Source organism: Podarcis erhardii, assembly GCF_964252035.2.
Source record: "Podarcis erhardii genome assembly, chromosome: 7".
Lineage (NCBI taxonomy): Eukaryota > Metazoa > Chordata > Lepidosauria > Squamata > Lacertidae > Podarcis > Podarcis erhardii.
The window spans coordinates 92305451-92319446 of record NC_138511.1 but is presented as its reverse complement, the minus strand read 5'-3'; the positions used below and the strand labels follow the sequence as shown (position 1 = coordinate 92319446).

Here is a 13996-nt window from a genome sequence, read left to right as displayed (position 1 = left end):
TTTCAGACATCTCTTCCCTTCCTTTCATGGAGACATCTAGTGCTTCTGTTTCCTTTCTCAGTGTCTCTACTTTAGTGGTCAAATTTGTCTCCATTTCATTATTTCTATCAATTCGGGCTAACACAGGCCTGGTGTTAACTGTTTTTGAACTGCCATATTCAAAATCTCCCTCTCCCTTGTTCTCAAAGCAGCCTATTTTCCAACAGCACCTTATCAGTTTCTCAAGGTCACAGAATAACTCTTTCCCAAGAGATCCTGTTTCCTGCATTCCTCCCTTTTTCAGGGAGCTCTAAGTCCTTTGAAGAGCTCCAATTGTGTTAAGAACTTTAAAAATGAGACCAAACTTTCATAAATCCCTCCGATCACACTCTTGGCACTGAAATAGTTTCTACCCTGTGTGAATTCTCTGATGGGAAATGAGATTGTTGCTTTGACTGAAGCTCTTTCCTCATTCCACGCACTGTTAGGGTTTCTCCCCTGTATGGATTTTGTGATGGGCTGTGAGACTTTCTTTCCTGGTGAAGCTCTTTCCACATTCCAGACACTGATAGGGGTTTTCCCCTGTATGAATTCTTTGATGGGAAGTGAAGCTTATTTTCCAGGTGAAGCTCTTTCCACATTCCAGGCACTGATAGGGTTTCTCCCCTGTATGAATCCTTTGATGGGAAGTGAGATGGGCCCTCCGATTGAAGCTCTTTCCACATTCCAGGCACTGAAAGGGTTTCTCCCCTGTATGAATGCTTTGATGGGAAAGGAGTTGGGAGCTCTGACTGAAGCTCTTTCCACATTCCAGGCACTGAAAGGGTTTCTCCCCTGTATGAATGCTTTGATGGGAAGCGAGTTCGGAGCGCATCCTGAAGCTTTTTCCACACTCCAAGCATTGATATGGTTTCTCCCCTGTATGAATTCTACGATGTGAAGTGAGATTGGCACTCCGATTGAAGCTCTTTCCACATTCCAGGCACTGATAGGGTTTCTCCCCTGTATGAATCCTTTGATGGAAAGTGAGATGGGAGCTCTGACTGAAGCTCCTTCCACATTCCACGCACTGAAAGGGTTTCTCCCCTGTATTAATTCTTTGATGTGAAGTGAAATTGTGCTTTCTAATGAAGCTCTTTCCACATTCCACGCACTGAAAGGGTTTCTCCCCTGTATTAATTCTTTGATGGGAAGCGAGTTCGGAGCACATCCTGAAGCTTTTCCCACACTCCAAGCAGAGATATGGTTTTTCCCTTGTATGAATTCTACGATGGCAAGTGAGATTGTAGCTTTGACTGAAGCTCTTTCCACACTCCAAGCATTGATATGGTTTCTCCCCTGTATGAATTCTACAATGGGAAGTGAGATTGTACCTGTGACTGAAGCTCTTTTCACATTCCACGCACTGATAGGGTTTCTCCCCTGTATGAATCCTTTGATGGGAAGTGAGTTCAAAGCTCGTCCTGAAGCTCTTTCCACATTCTACGCACTGAAAGGGTTTCTCTCCTGTATGAATTCTACGATGGGAAGTAAGATCGTGGTTGTGACTGAAGTTCTTTCCACATTCCACACACTGATAGGGTTTCTCCCCTGTATGAATCCTTTGATGGGAAGTGAGATTGGCACTCCGAGTGAAGCTCTTTCCACATTCCACGCACTGAAAGGGTTTCTCCCCTGTATGAAGTCTTTGATGGGAGGTGAGAGAGGAGCTAGCAGTGAAGCTCTTTCCACACTCCAAGCAGTGATAGGGTTTCTCCCCTGTATGAATTCTTTGATGGGAGGTGAGAGAGGAGCTAGCAGTGAAGCTCTTTCCACACTCCAAGCAGTGATAGGGTTTCTCCCCTGTATGAATTCTTTGATGGGAAGTGAGCTTGGCCCTCTGATTGAAGTTCTTTCCACATTCCAAGCACTGATAGTGTTTCTTCTCAAGGGGATTTCTTTGATGGGAAGTGGCATGGGAGCTCTGACTGAAGCTCTCTCCACAGTCTGAATCCTGATATGGATCCCCTACAGTGTGGATTTCGTTATCGTCTCCCTTGTTCTTCATTTCCAATTCATCACCACCTGAAACTAAGAGGCAAACGGATTAGAGTCTCGGGAAGAAGTGCAGTCCCAAATTATGGAACAATGCTAATTAATACTTGGGACAGGGGAAGAACCGAAGGGAGTTAGATGTTACAATGTTCCTTTTGTTCTGTAAAAATATATAGTTTCGTATACAAATCAAGCTGAATACTATATGTTTTCTCTCTCTAGTTTTTAAAAGTACAGCTTAACCTGGTAACGTCATTTTGTTCAAATTTAAATATGGATCTGTGCTATCTTCATAAATAAAATGTGCTTTTATTATTACCATATTTTGCGCTCTATTGGACGCACCGGACCACAGGACGTACCTTGTTTTTAGAGGGGGAAATCAAGGGGGGAAATATTATTCCCCCCCCCCCCCGCCCCAAAGATCCACAGACAGGATGCGCACAGCCTGTCCGCTTCTCCCAGAGCTGCTCGGGGCTGCAGGGGAAGCCCGGGTCCCCCCCCCCCAGTCCCAAAGAGCAAAGAAACAAGGACAGTAAGCGGGATCCATAGCCGTGCAACCTCTTCAGCCAGGAGCTAAACCTCTCCAGCGCGGCTAAAGAAGAAGACAAGGCAGAAAGCGCGATCCATCCCGCTCGCTGCCTTGGCCTCCTCTTTAGCCTTGCGCAGCATCTTTAGCCTTGTGCAATGGGATGGATCGCGCCCACTGTCCACCGGGGCTGGACTAGATGGCTCCTGGGGTTCCCTTCCAACCCCACAATTCTATAACCTCGGAAGGTGTTGGGGGTCTCCACCACTGGAGGCTTTTAAGCAGCTGTTGGGGGACCATCTGCCTGGCGTTCTTTAGCTGTGATTCCTACATTGTGAGGGGGCTGGGCTAGATGACCCTCGGATGGCCCTCCCAACTCTATACAGTCCTACAATTCTGCGGCAGGAGATCCACAGCCACTTCACACAATGCCCACTCCCAATTTTCATCGGAGAGACATGTGGCTTCAGTGTCTAGGTAGGTACCCCCCTACCTGCCACTCTTCCCCCACTCCACTTAAGCCGAGGGAATACCTGCCCAGAGAAGCTCCCAGGTGAGGCAAGGGTTAAGATCTACCTCTGGTAAATGGCTTTGTATCCCCCCTCTTTCCCTTTTCTCTTCCTCTTCTATGCTATTTCCTTCTTTTGTGTTTTGTTTAATCTGTTTTTATTGTATACTAAAATAAAAGCTGCAAAGGTTCCTTTTTTATAATATCCCCCCCTCCAAACTAAAACGTTAGATAAAAACACTGATCCAGAGGAAAAGAAGGGGGTGGAGAAAGGACGGAAAAAGAAAAAGAGGTAGAGATAGAGAGATTTTTTAAAAGTTGGCTTCTTTAGCCTTGCACAGCCTCCCGCAGCTGGAGAGGCGCGCAAGGCTTTTCCCCAGGAGGGAGAAGGGACTGACTGGCCTCCTGGGGAAAAGCCCGCAAGAGCCGCGCGAAGCTTGTGTGTGGCTCTTGGGGGCTTTTCACATAGAGAGATGTCTTGAATTACAAAACAGATGGGATGATCCAATAGGGAGCCTTACCGAGAGAGTCCAAGATCCCACGATTCTCCTCCATGACTTCCTTATGGAGAGCTCTCTGGTCAGGATCCAGCAACGCCCACTCCCCGTCTGTGAAATGGACAGCCACGTCTTCAAAGCACACTGGACCCTAACCGAAAAGGAAAAAGGCTGTCCTCTTAGAGAACATTCCCTTGGCTCTGTCGTTTTCTACAGCGGCCAGACCCCTCTCTGCCTTCCTCATCCCTCCTCTCTCCTGCTGCAGCTTCTGCCTCGGAGTCTGGGCTGCTCTCTGCCCCAGACTCCCTCTGCTCCCCCAGCCCCCTTCCCTCTCCAGCTTCAGACACCTCCTCCTCCTCCTCCTCCTCCTCCCAGTCGGCTCCCTCTTCTCTGGCTCCTCCCACCATTCCTCTGCATCCAAGCAGTCCTTCCCCACAAGGCTCCTTCCCCCTACCTGATCTGGGTCCACAGCTGCTGCCTCCCCTCCACCACCATGAAAAGATGAAGGAGCAGGTCTTGGTGGCATCATTCCGTCACCTGGGAGAGACAAAGGTAAGTGGAAACCGTGAGCGCCTGCTTCTTTCAGATGTGAAACAGTGCATCTCTAAGTACAGATGGGGCTTCGTCCAAGTCTCCCCTGCTAGCTTCCGGTTCCGCTCTACTTTAATAGAGGCAGTGGGAGATCGTTGGCAAAGGAAAAACAAGGATGACTGAGGGTAATTCTCCTTGCAAGTTGCCCCCAGGGACAGGGGGGAACGGGCTTCACTCCCAGTTTGTCTCGGTACCAGGTTCCGGCTCCGGCATGGATTGCGGGAGGCAGGGAGGCGCTGAGTGCAAAAGCCCTTCGCCTGCCGAAAACCCTCGTTCGCTGCCATTAAGAAGCAGAGGTTCTCCTGTCAATCAGAGCTCAGTTTGGACTAATGTACAGGCGTTGCTGGAAGAGATGAGATCATAAACTGCGGAACTGAACCAGCTGCAAGGTCTTTAAGGTTTGAATTTGGGAATAAACTTCATTTGGTGCAACAGACAGTGGGTGGGGGGAGGGGAGTCTATGGCTTCTTTATATAAAGTTTTATTCTCTGCATTAATGATTTGGCAGCCCACCATTGAATACTAGTTCAAAATATCTATGTACAGGTGAGCAGGGATGAAACTGGATTGCAGATATGAAATATAACATCAAATGGAACTGTGTGTGTAAAAACAAAAAGGAAAAAGGGAGGGAAGCTCTATTTTGCAAAATGTTTACGCTGGAAAATTAGAGCTGACTCTTCCCCATCCTTTATTATATATAGAGAGACTGAACTGATTAATGCTAAAAGGACTTGGAATTTAATCTAATTGGATAAATGCACATTTATCTTAGGCCAGACAGAGGGATGTAAGGAATCTGAAAGTTGTGTAGGAGCTGATAAGGTTCATTACTGAGTCATTTGCAGTTTGATCGATCCCTCTCTTTCCCAGGCGGAGAAGAAAAATGGGAAAAACTGATTATTTATTGGGACAGTGTGATTTTTGCAGCTGCTGTTAAAGTTGCCAAACAACGAAGCACAGGACAGAGCGATGGAGAATTTCTGAAACCACAATGGGATATTAGCTCCGCCCAAGGAATGATGGAGAACAGCAACAACCAGGAAAAGATAAAATATTTTACAAGGACAGGAAAAAACACCACGAACAGAAAGATTGCCACACACGGGAAGAGTAAGGATATCGCTGGAGTGCCTCACTTGCTGCTGCTGCACTGTGAGTGTTGGGGAAGGCCGCTCCCTCCTCAGGTAATTCCACCTGGCCTAGGGGGCGGGGCCCAGACTCACCTACGCCACAGCTTTAAGGACACTGGTGTTGCTGCAGCAAATGTTTATTAATCCGGGAAGATTGTTCTTTCAGGGCTCTACCATCCCCATCGATCCCCGGCATTGAATGTGTTGGCCTAGTGTGGGGCTCCGAGGTGAGCTTGGCTGTCTGGCTGGTGTACCGGCCACCTAGCGCACCAGCAGCCACTCTGTCAGGCCTGCTGGAGGCGGTGGCCGGCTGGGCCTTGGAGTTCCCTAACCTATTGGTATTGGGAGACTTCAACATCCATGCTGATGCCGCTCCCTCCTCACAGGCTCTGGACCTGGTGTCTTCCATGGCGACACTAGGGCTCTCCCAGTTTGTTTCGGGCCCCACACATCAAGCAGGCCACACTCTGGATTTGATTTTGGCGTCGGTATAGATGTGATCATGTCTCCTTCGATGAAGGTGCCATGGTCTGATCACTATGCTCTGAAAGCCAGGATTGACTTTCCACCCCCACCCTGCTTAGATGGCGAGCCGATTTGGGCTCACCCGCAGAGGCTGATGGACCCTGAAAGATTCTGCCAAACCTTGCGGGACCTTGCCCCCCCCCCCCCGGCGACTCATTGACTGAGCTTGTTGAGGGCTGGAATACCCAGCTCCTGGCAGCCATCGATGAGATCGCACCCAAGCGCCCTCTGCGACCCCGCAGAAACCGGGCTCCCTGGTTTACCGAGGAGCTCCGGAAAATGAAGCGGGACCTCAGGCGGCTAGAGCGAGTATGGCGGGGTGCCCGTGACGGAGCCTCAAGAACATCTTATAGGGTTTTTATGAAAACCTATGAGATGGCAGTGAAGGCCACTAAGAAGTCTTACTTCTCGGCCTCCATTGCATCTGCTAGCTCTCGCCCGGCGCAATTATTTAGTATAATTAGGTCTTTAACGTCCCTTGAAAGACAGCCAAATTTAAATAACAATTTGACACACAGCTGTGAGGCATTTGCGAGCTTTTTTGCGGAGAAGGTCTTGTTGCTCTGCCATGATCTCCCTGCCAATTTGGATACAATAAAGGAACTGGAGGCCTCTCGACTGTCCTCGGGTCCAGTATTGGACCACTTTGACCGGATATCCCCAGCCAACGTGGACAGACTCCTCCGAGCTGGAAAGCCCACCACCTGTCCTCTCGACCCGTGCCCGTTTTGGCTGATTAGAGCGTGTCCAGACGAAGTGCGGGCCCCCCTGGGGGGATATCATCAATTTGTGCCTTGGCACCTGGATATTCCCAGGGGAACTGAAGGAGGCAGTGGTGCGCCCGCTCTTAAAGAAAACATCATTAGATCCCTTAGATCTATCCAATTACCGCCCGGTTTCGAATCTTCCATTCCTGGGTAAGGTGATTGAGAGAGCGGTTGCTGAACAGCTTGGCAGGTTTCTGGATGAAACATCGGCTCTGGATCCATTCCAGTCCGGCTTCCGTGCTGGTCATGGGATCGAGACGGCTCTGGTCGCCCTGACAGATGATCTCCACGGGAAGCTGGATCGAGGCGGGTTGGGGCTGCTGATTCTTCTAGACCTGTCAGCAGCCTTTGACATGGTCGATCACGAACTCCTGGACCACCGCCTTGCCGACGTGGGGATCCAGGGCACAGTCCTTCAATGGCTGCGCTCGTTTCTCTCTGGTCGTGGACAGAGGGTGGCACTTGGGGGGGAACTGTCATCGCGTCACTCCTTGGTGTGTGGTGTGCCTCAGGGTGCAATACTCTCCCCGATGCTTTTCAACATCTTTATGCGCCCCCTCGCCCAGCTTGTCCGGAGTTTTGGGCTGGGCTGCCACCAGTATGCTGATGACACCCAACTATCTGTTGATGGATGGCCATCATGACTCGGCCCCAGACACACTGATCAGATGTTTGGAAGCTGTGGCTGGATGGTTACGTGGGAGCTGGTTGAAGTTAAATCCTTCGAAGACAGAGGTCCTCTGGCTGGGACGGGACGATATGGGATTGAGGGGGCAACTCCCATCTTTTGCGGGGGTGCAGTTAGTGCCAGCACCGTCCGTTAAGAGTTTGGGTGTAATCTTCGATACCTCCCTCTCTATGGAGGAGCAGATTACAGCTATAACAAAGGCGGCATTTTTTCATCTCCGCCAAGCTAAGCAGTTGGCTCCTTATCTCTCTCGCCCTGACCTAGCCACTGTGATCCACGCGACGGTCACCTCCAGACTGGATTATTGTAACTCGCTCTACGTGGGGCTGCCCTTGAGACTGACCCAGAAACTCCAGCGGGTGCAGAATGCCGCAGCGAGACTCCTTATGGGGTCTTCGCTGCGAGATCACATTCATCCGGTACTATACCAGCTGCACTGGCTCCCGGTGGAGTACAGGATCAGGTTTAAGGTGCTGGTGTTAACCTTTAAAGCCCTATACGGCCTAGGACCCTCGTACCTACGGGACCGCCTCTCCTGGTATGCCCCACAGAGGAACTTACAGTGTGCAAATAAAAACATCTTGAAGGTCCCAGGCCTCAGAGAGGTTAGGCTGGCCTCAACTAGAGCCAAGGCTTTCTCGGCTGCGGCTCCAATCTGGTGGAACGCTCTGTCACAAGAGACTAGGGCCCTGCGGGACCTGACATCTTTCCGCAGGGCCTGCAAGACAGAGCTGTTCCGCCTGGCCTTTGGTCAGGGCGCAGCCTGACTCCCTTCTCTGGCAATCAGCACAGAATTTTGCTTAACGGTTGCCATCAATTTGATTTTAATTAATTTTTAGAATGAGATGTTTTTAGAATGTTGGATTATTTGATTGTTGTTAGCTGCCCTGAGCCCGGATTCGGCTGGGGAGGGTGGGATATAAATAATTTTTTTTATTTTTTTATTATTAGCGAGAGATTTTACTTTCTTGGGCTCCATGATCACTGCAGATGGTGACAGCAGTCACAAAATTAAAAGACGCCTGCTTCTTGGGAGAAAAGCAATGACAAACCTATATAGCATCTTAAAAAGCAGAGACATCACCTTGCCAACAAAGGTCCTTATAGTAAAAGCTCTGGTTTTCCCAGTAGTGATGCATGGAAGTGAGAGTTGGACCATAAAGAAGGCTGATCGCCGAAGAATTGGTGCTTTTGAATTCTGGTGCTGGAGGAGACTCTTGAGAGTCCCATGGACTGCAAGAAGATCCAACCTCTCCATTCTGAAGGAAATCAGCCCTGAGTGCTCCCTGGAAGGACAGATCCTGAAGCTGAGGCTCCAAGACTTTGGTCACCTCATGAGAAGAGAAGACTCCCTGGAGAAGACCCTGATGTTGGGAAAGATGGAGGGCACAAGGAGAAGGGGATGACAGAGGACGAGATGGTGGGACAGTGTTCTTGAAGCTGCCAGCATGAGTTTGACCAAAGTGCGGGAGGCAGTGGAAGAAAGGGGTGCCTGGCATGCTCTGGTCCAGGGGGGCACAAAGAGGCGGACACCAGTAAACGACTAAACAACAGCAAATATTATTTGATGTTTCAATACGAATGGAAGTCATTAATACTGCAGCTGTTGTATAAAGGATTGTTATCTTGACAGGAGTGTAATTGAAATTAATAAGATTCTGGAATGCAGAAATCAAGAAAATCATCAAACCATCAGTTTTAGCATGCGGGGGGGGAAACATATTATATAATTTGGTATCTTAAAAATTGGTATCGCTAATTGTATTGTAATTTCGCATTGTTATAATGATGATGATGATGATGATGATAATAATAATAATAATAATAATAATAATAATAATAATAATAATAATTGTTGTTATTATTATTATTATTATTATTATTATTATTATTATTTATTATTATTATTTGTACCCCGCCCATCTGGCTGGGTTTCCCCAGCCACTCTGGGCGGCTTCCAACAAAGATGAAAGATACACTAAAATGTCACATATTAAAAACTTCCCTGAACAGGGCTGCCTTCAGATGTCTTCTGAATGTCAGGTAGATGTTTATCGCTTTGACATCTGATGGGAGGGCGTTCCACAGGGCGGGCGCCACTACCGAGAAGGCCCTCTGCCTTGTTCCCTGTAACTTGGCCTCTCGCAGTGAGGGAACCGCCAGAAGGCCCTTGGAGCTGGACCTCTGTGTTCGGGCAGAACGATGGGGGAGGAGACGCTCCTTCAGATATACTGGACCGAGGACGTTTAGGGCTTTAAAGGTCAGCACCAACACTTTGAATTGTGCTCGGAAACGCACTGGGAGCCAATGTAGGCCTTTCAAGACTGGTGTTATATGGTCTCGGCGGCCGCTCCCAGTCACCAGTCTAGCTGCCGCATTCTGGATTAGTTGTAGTTTCCGGGTCACCTTCAAAGGTAGCCCCACATAGAGCGCATTGCAGTAGTCCAAGCGGGAGATAACCAGAGCATGTACCACTCTGGCGAGACAGTCCGCAGGCAGATAGGGTCTCATCCTGCGTACCAGATAGAGCTGGTAAACAGCTGCCCTGGATACAGAATTGACCTGTGCCTCCATGGACAGCTGTGAGTCCAAAATGACTCCCAGGCTGCGCACCTGGTCCTTCAGGGGCACAGTTGCCCCATTCAGGACCAGGGAGTCCTCCACACCGGCCCGCCTCCTGTCCCCCAAAAACAGTACTTCTGTTTGTCAGGATTCAATCTCAATCTGTTAGCCGCCATCCATCCTCCAACCGCCTCCAGACACTCACACAGGACCTTCACCGCCTTCACTGGTTCTGTTTTGAAAGAGAGGTAGAGCTGGGTATCATCCGCATACTGATGAACACCCAGCCCAAACCTCCTGATGATCTCTCCCAGCAGCTGCATGTAAATGTTGAAAAGCATGGGGGAGAGGACAGAACCCTGAGGCACCCCACAAGTGAGAGCCCAGGGGTCTGAACACTCATCCCTCACCACCACTTTCTGAACACGGCCCAGGAGGAAGGAGCGGAAATACCGTATAACAGTGCCCCCAGCTCCCAGCCCCTCAAGACGGTCCAGAAGGATGTCATGGTCGATGGTATCAAACGCCGCTGAGAGATCCAGCAGAACTAGGAAACAGCTCTCACCTTTGTCCCTAGCCCGCCGGAGATCATCAACCAGTGCGACCAAGGCAGTTTCAGTCCCATGATGAGGCCTGAATCCCGACTGGAAGGGATCCAAATGGTCCGCTTCTTCCAGGCGTGCCTGGAGTTGTTCAGCAACCACTCGCTCAATTACCTTGCCCAAGAATGGAAGATTTGAGACTGGGCGATAATTGGCCATCGTGGCCGCATCTAAAGATGGTTTTTTAAGAAGCGGTTTAATGACCGCCTCTTCCAGCGGGTCTGGGAAGGCTCCCTCACGGAGGGAAGCATTCACCACCCCACGAAGCCCATCGCCCAGTCCTTCCCGGCTAGCTTTTATAAGCCAGGATGGGCAAGGATCCAGGAGACAGGTGGTTGGTTTCACTCGTCCAAGCAGCCTGTCCACATCCTCGGAGGTAACAGATTGGAATTGATCCCACACAACTTGACCAGACAGGACTCTAGCACTCTCCCGCCCCGGCCCTGCTCCCACGGTGGAGTCTACCTCTTCCCGAATCTGAGCGATTTTATCTGCAAAAAACTTTGCAAAATCATTGCAGGAGAATATGTGGCCCGTACTGGGCCCCGATGTTACAGGTGGTTCCGCTAAATTGTGAACCACCTGAAAAAGTCTCCTGCTGCTGTTTTCTGCAGATGCAATAGAGGCAGTGTAGAAAGTCTTCTTCGCCGTCGCTATCGCCACTTGGTAGGCTCGGCGTTGAGCTCTAACCTGTGTCCGGTCAGATTCGGAATGAGTTATCCGCCACCGGCGCTCTAGCCGTCTCAACGATTGTTTCAGTGCCCTCAGATCCGTGGAAAACCACGGGGCTCTCCGGGCTCCATGCAATCGGAGAGGGCGCTTCGGAGCCAAACAGTCAATAGCCCTGGTTAACTCCACATTCCAGCGGGCCACCAGGGAATCGGCTGAAAGGCCATCAACATGGGATAAAGCATCCCCTACCACTCTCTGGAAACCATTTGGATCCATTAAGTGGCGGGGGCGGACCATCCGAATCGGTCCCTCCTCCCTGCAGAGGGGATGGGTCACAGAGAAGTCCAGTTGCACCAGGAAGTGATCTGACCATGGCACTTCTTTCGTTTCGCTTTTACTTAGTGTCAGATCACCAACATCCATAGAGGTAAACACCAGGTCCAAGGCATGTCCAGTGGGTTGAGCCAGACTTATTCAGGGACAGCCCCATGGAGGCCATGCTTTCCACGAAGTCCCGAGCGGCCCCTTGTAAGGTCGTGTCGGCATGGATGTTAAAATCCCCCAGGACAACCAAGCTAGGTGTCTCCAGGAGAACATCCGCCACAACCTGAAGCAGCTTGGGCAGGGAATCCTTGGTGCAGCGGGGAGGTCGGTACACCAAAAGGAATCCTGTACTGCCCCGATTGCCCAACTTCCAGAACATGCACTCAGAGAACTGGGTCTTCCCAATAGGACGCCTGGTGCAAACTAACGACTTCCTAAAAATCACTGCAACGCCCCCTCCCCGCCCACATGACCTGGGTTGCTGTGCGTAAGAGAAACCTGGTGGACAAGCAGCGGCAAGGACAGGCCCATCTGCTTCATCCAACCAAGTCTCTGTTACACATGCCAGGTCAAGTCCTCCATCCATGATCAAGTCATGGATGGCAGTGGTCTTATGAATCATTGACCTGGCATTGCACAGCAGCACCTTCAGGTCATGTGGGTATCCCTTGCTGATTCTAGTATCCATCCAGTCAGGACCAGACCCGGAGGCAGGAATAGTCCTCAGACAACGACTAAACCTGCCTCCTCTGTAATGACATTGTCTGGTCTTAGCGTAACTCCTCCTCCTACCCGTGATCACCGAAATCGGTTGTCCCAGTGCATCTCCCCCTGTGGAACATGCCCCAGCCATTTTGTTGGCTGGGACTTACTCCCCAGCAGCCCTGACCCCACCCTTAAGAACAAAATAACACCTTAAAAAAAAAAAAAAACAATACAAACAAAAAACAATAAAAATTACAAAAACATAAAATCAAACAAATTCCCAGGCCCAATAAACATCCATTCCACCCCAGGCTATTATTGGACTGTAATTGTAAACTAATCAAATTGCTATCGTAAATGTCTCCCCCTGCTGAGTACATTTGGACATTTGTACCCATTTCATATAATAGTTGTGCAAGAATACATCTTCCCCCCCCCCCCCGAGCTCTGGGCTCCAGGTGTCTTCCCCCAAAAGATGTAAAGAACTCAGAGATTAGTTTAAAAAACAAGAGAATGTGACAAAACGGGGGAGAAAACACTCCTTCCTCCTTACCCAGAGGCCTCACTCTGGCGTCCAACGGAGTCTTCTCTGCCTCAGAAGAATCAAGACCCATTTCTGCCCAAAGATCCTTCCTCTGAAACAGCAGCAAGGATTCAAAACAGAGAATGGGGAGGAGGGTTAGAAAAGGAATGGCAGAGGCAAGCGCTTTTGGGGGACAGAGGTGAAAGCTGCTTCCTGCTTCTGCTAGACTGGGGTCTGGGGTTGGCTGCCAGGACCATGAAACATTGGTCCTCAAGGATCTTCACTGGCTCCCAGAACGTTTCCCAGCACAATTCAAAGTGTTGGTGCTGAACCTTAAAGCCCTAAACGGCCTCAAAGGCCCAGTATACCCAAAGGAGCGTCTCCATGAACTGAGGTCCAGTTCCGAGGGTCTTGTGCTGATTCCCTCACTGTGGTATGTGAAGTTACAGGGAACCAGGGAGAAGAAAACCCTCCCATCAGGTGAGAAGGAGATAAGAAAATGCATAACTTTTAGAAGACATCTGATGTCTTCTTATGCTTTTATATGTGCTGGAAGGCACCCAGCCACATGGGTGTGGTATTAATAATAAGAAGAAGAAGAAGGAGAGGAAGAAGGAGAAGATCTGTTCCTAGATGCTTTCCAAAAAAGGAGGGGCCATTAGGAAATGATTTGGGAATACTCTCCCTCCTCTTTGGAGCCCCTTGGGAATATCCAGAGGAAAGTCTCTCTCACCTGCTGCTCTGCCTGCTTCCTCTCCTCTGCCTGACTCAGGAGGAAACCTTCGGCCAGGGCCACCGCCTGGGAACTGGTCTCCGCTCCGCATTCCCTCACCCAGATCTCCATCTCCAGAGGAAGGACAGCCAGGAACTGCTCCAAGATCACCAGGTCCAACATCTGAGCTTTCGTGTGCCTTTCTGGCTTCAGCCACTGATGGTCAAGGTGGTAGAGTTGGCTGCAAACCTCTCGGGGTCCTTTGGCCTCCTGGGAGCAGAACTCCCTGAGCTGCTGGCTCTGCACCTCTGAGCAAGGGGTGTCCTCCTCATCCAGGATCTTCTGCATGGAGTTTTCACGCAATCCCCCACTACTCCCAGTTTCCAGGGCGTGGCCTCTTCCTGCTTCAGGGCCAGCTGAGTCTTGCTCATCCATCTGGGCTCTCCGGAAGTCTCCAAGAGATCGGAAGGAGCCCCTTGGTTCTCTGTCAAGTTCTAATGGAAGGTGCAACAAATCCTATGAATCAAACACACTATTCTATTGTAAGATCAATACACAGCCAAGAGAAGAAGAATGTTCCCTGAGAAAGCATGGATGAGTCTTCCTAGGAACCAGGGCTGGATTGCCACCGTCCCTGTTGTTGTT

The 13996-nt window shown here is 49.9% G+C and overlaps 1 protein-coding gene and 1 long non-coding RNA gene across 5 annotated transcripts in view; both read right to left on the bottom strand.

Annotated features, from left to right (window-relative positions):
* LOC309345561 (uncharacterized protein) overlaps positions 1–13996 on the bottom strand; it is a 63768-nt gene that overhangs the window by 46734 nt on the left and 3038 nt on the right. For all 4 annotated transcript variants that reach the window (XM_081868658.1, XM_081868659.1, XM_081868660.1 and 1 more), the window contains exons 2-5: positions 13373–13867; positions 12670–12751; positions 4002–4084; positions 3572–3698 (exon numbers count right to left, since the gene is read on the bottom strand). In XM_081868658.1, the coding sequence (XP_081724784.1) occupies positions 3572–3698; positions 4002–4084; positions 12670–12751; positions 13373–13867 (787 nt within the window). The remainder of the gene's footprint in view (positions 1–3571; positions 3699–4001; positions 4085–12669; positions 12752–13372; positions 13868–13996) is intronic.
* LOC309346314 lies at positions 5026–9029 on the bottom strand. The gene is made up of 2 exons (XR_014158597.1): positions 8796–9029; positions 5026–5276 (listed from the first exon to the last, which is right to left on the bottom strand). It is a non-coding gene; the product is annotated as an uncharacterized lncRNA (long non-coding RNA).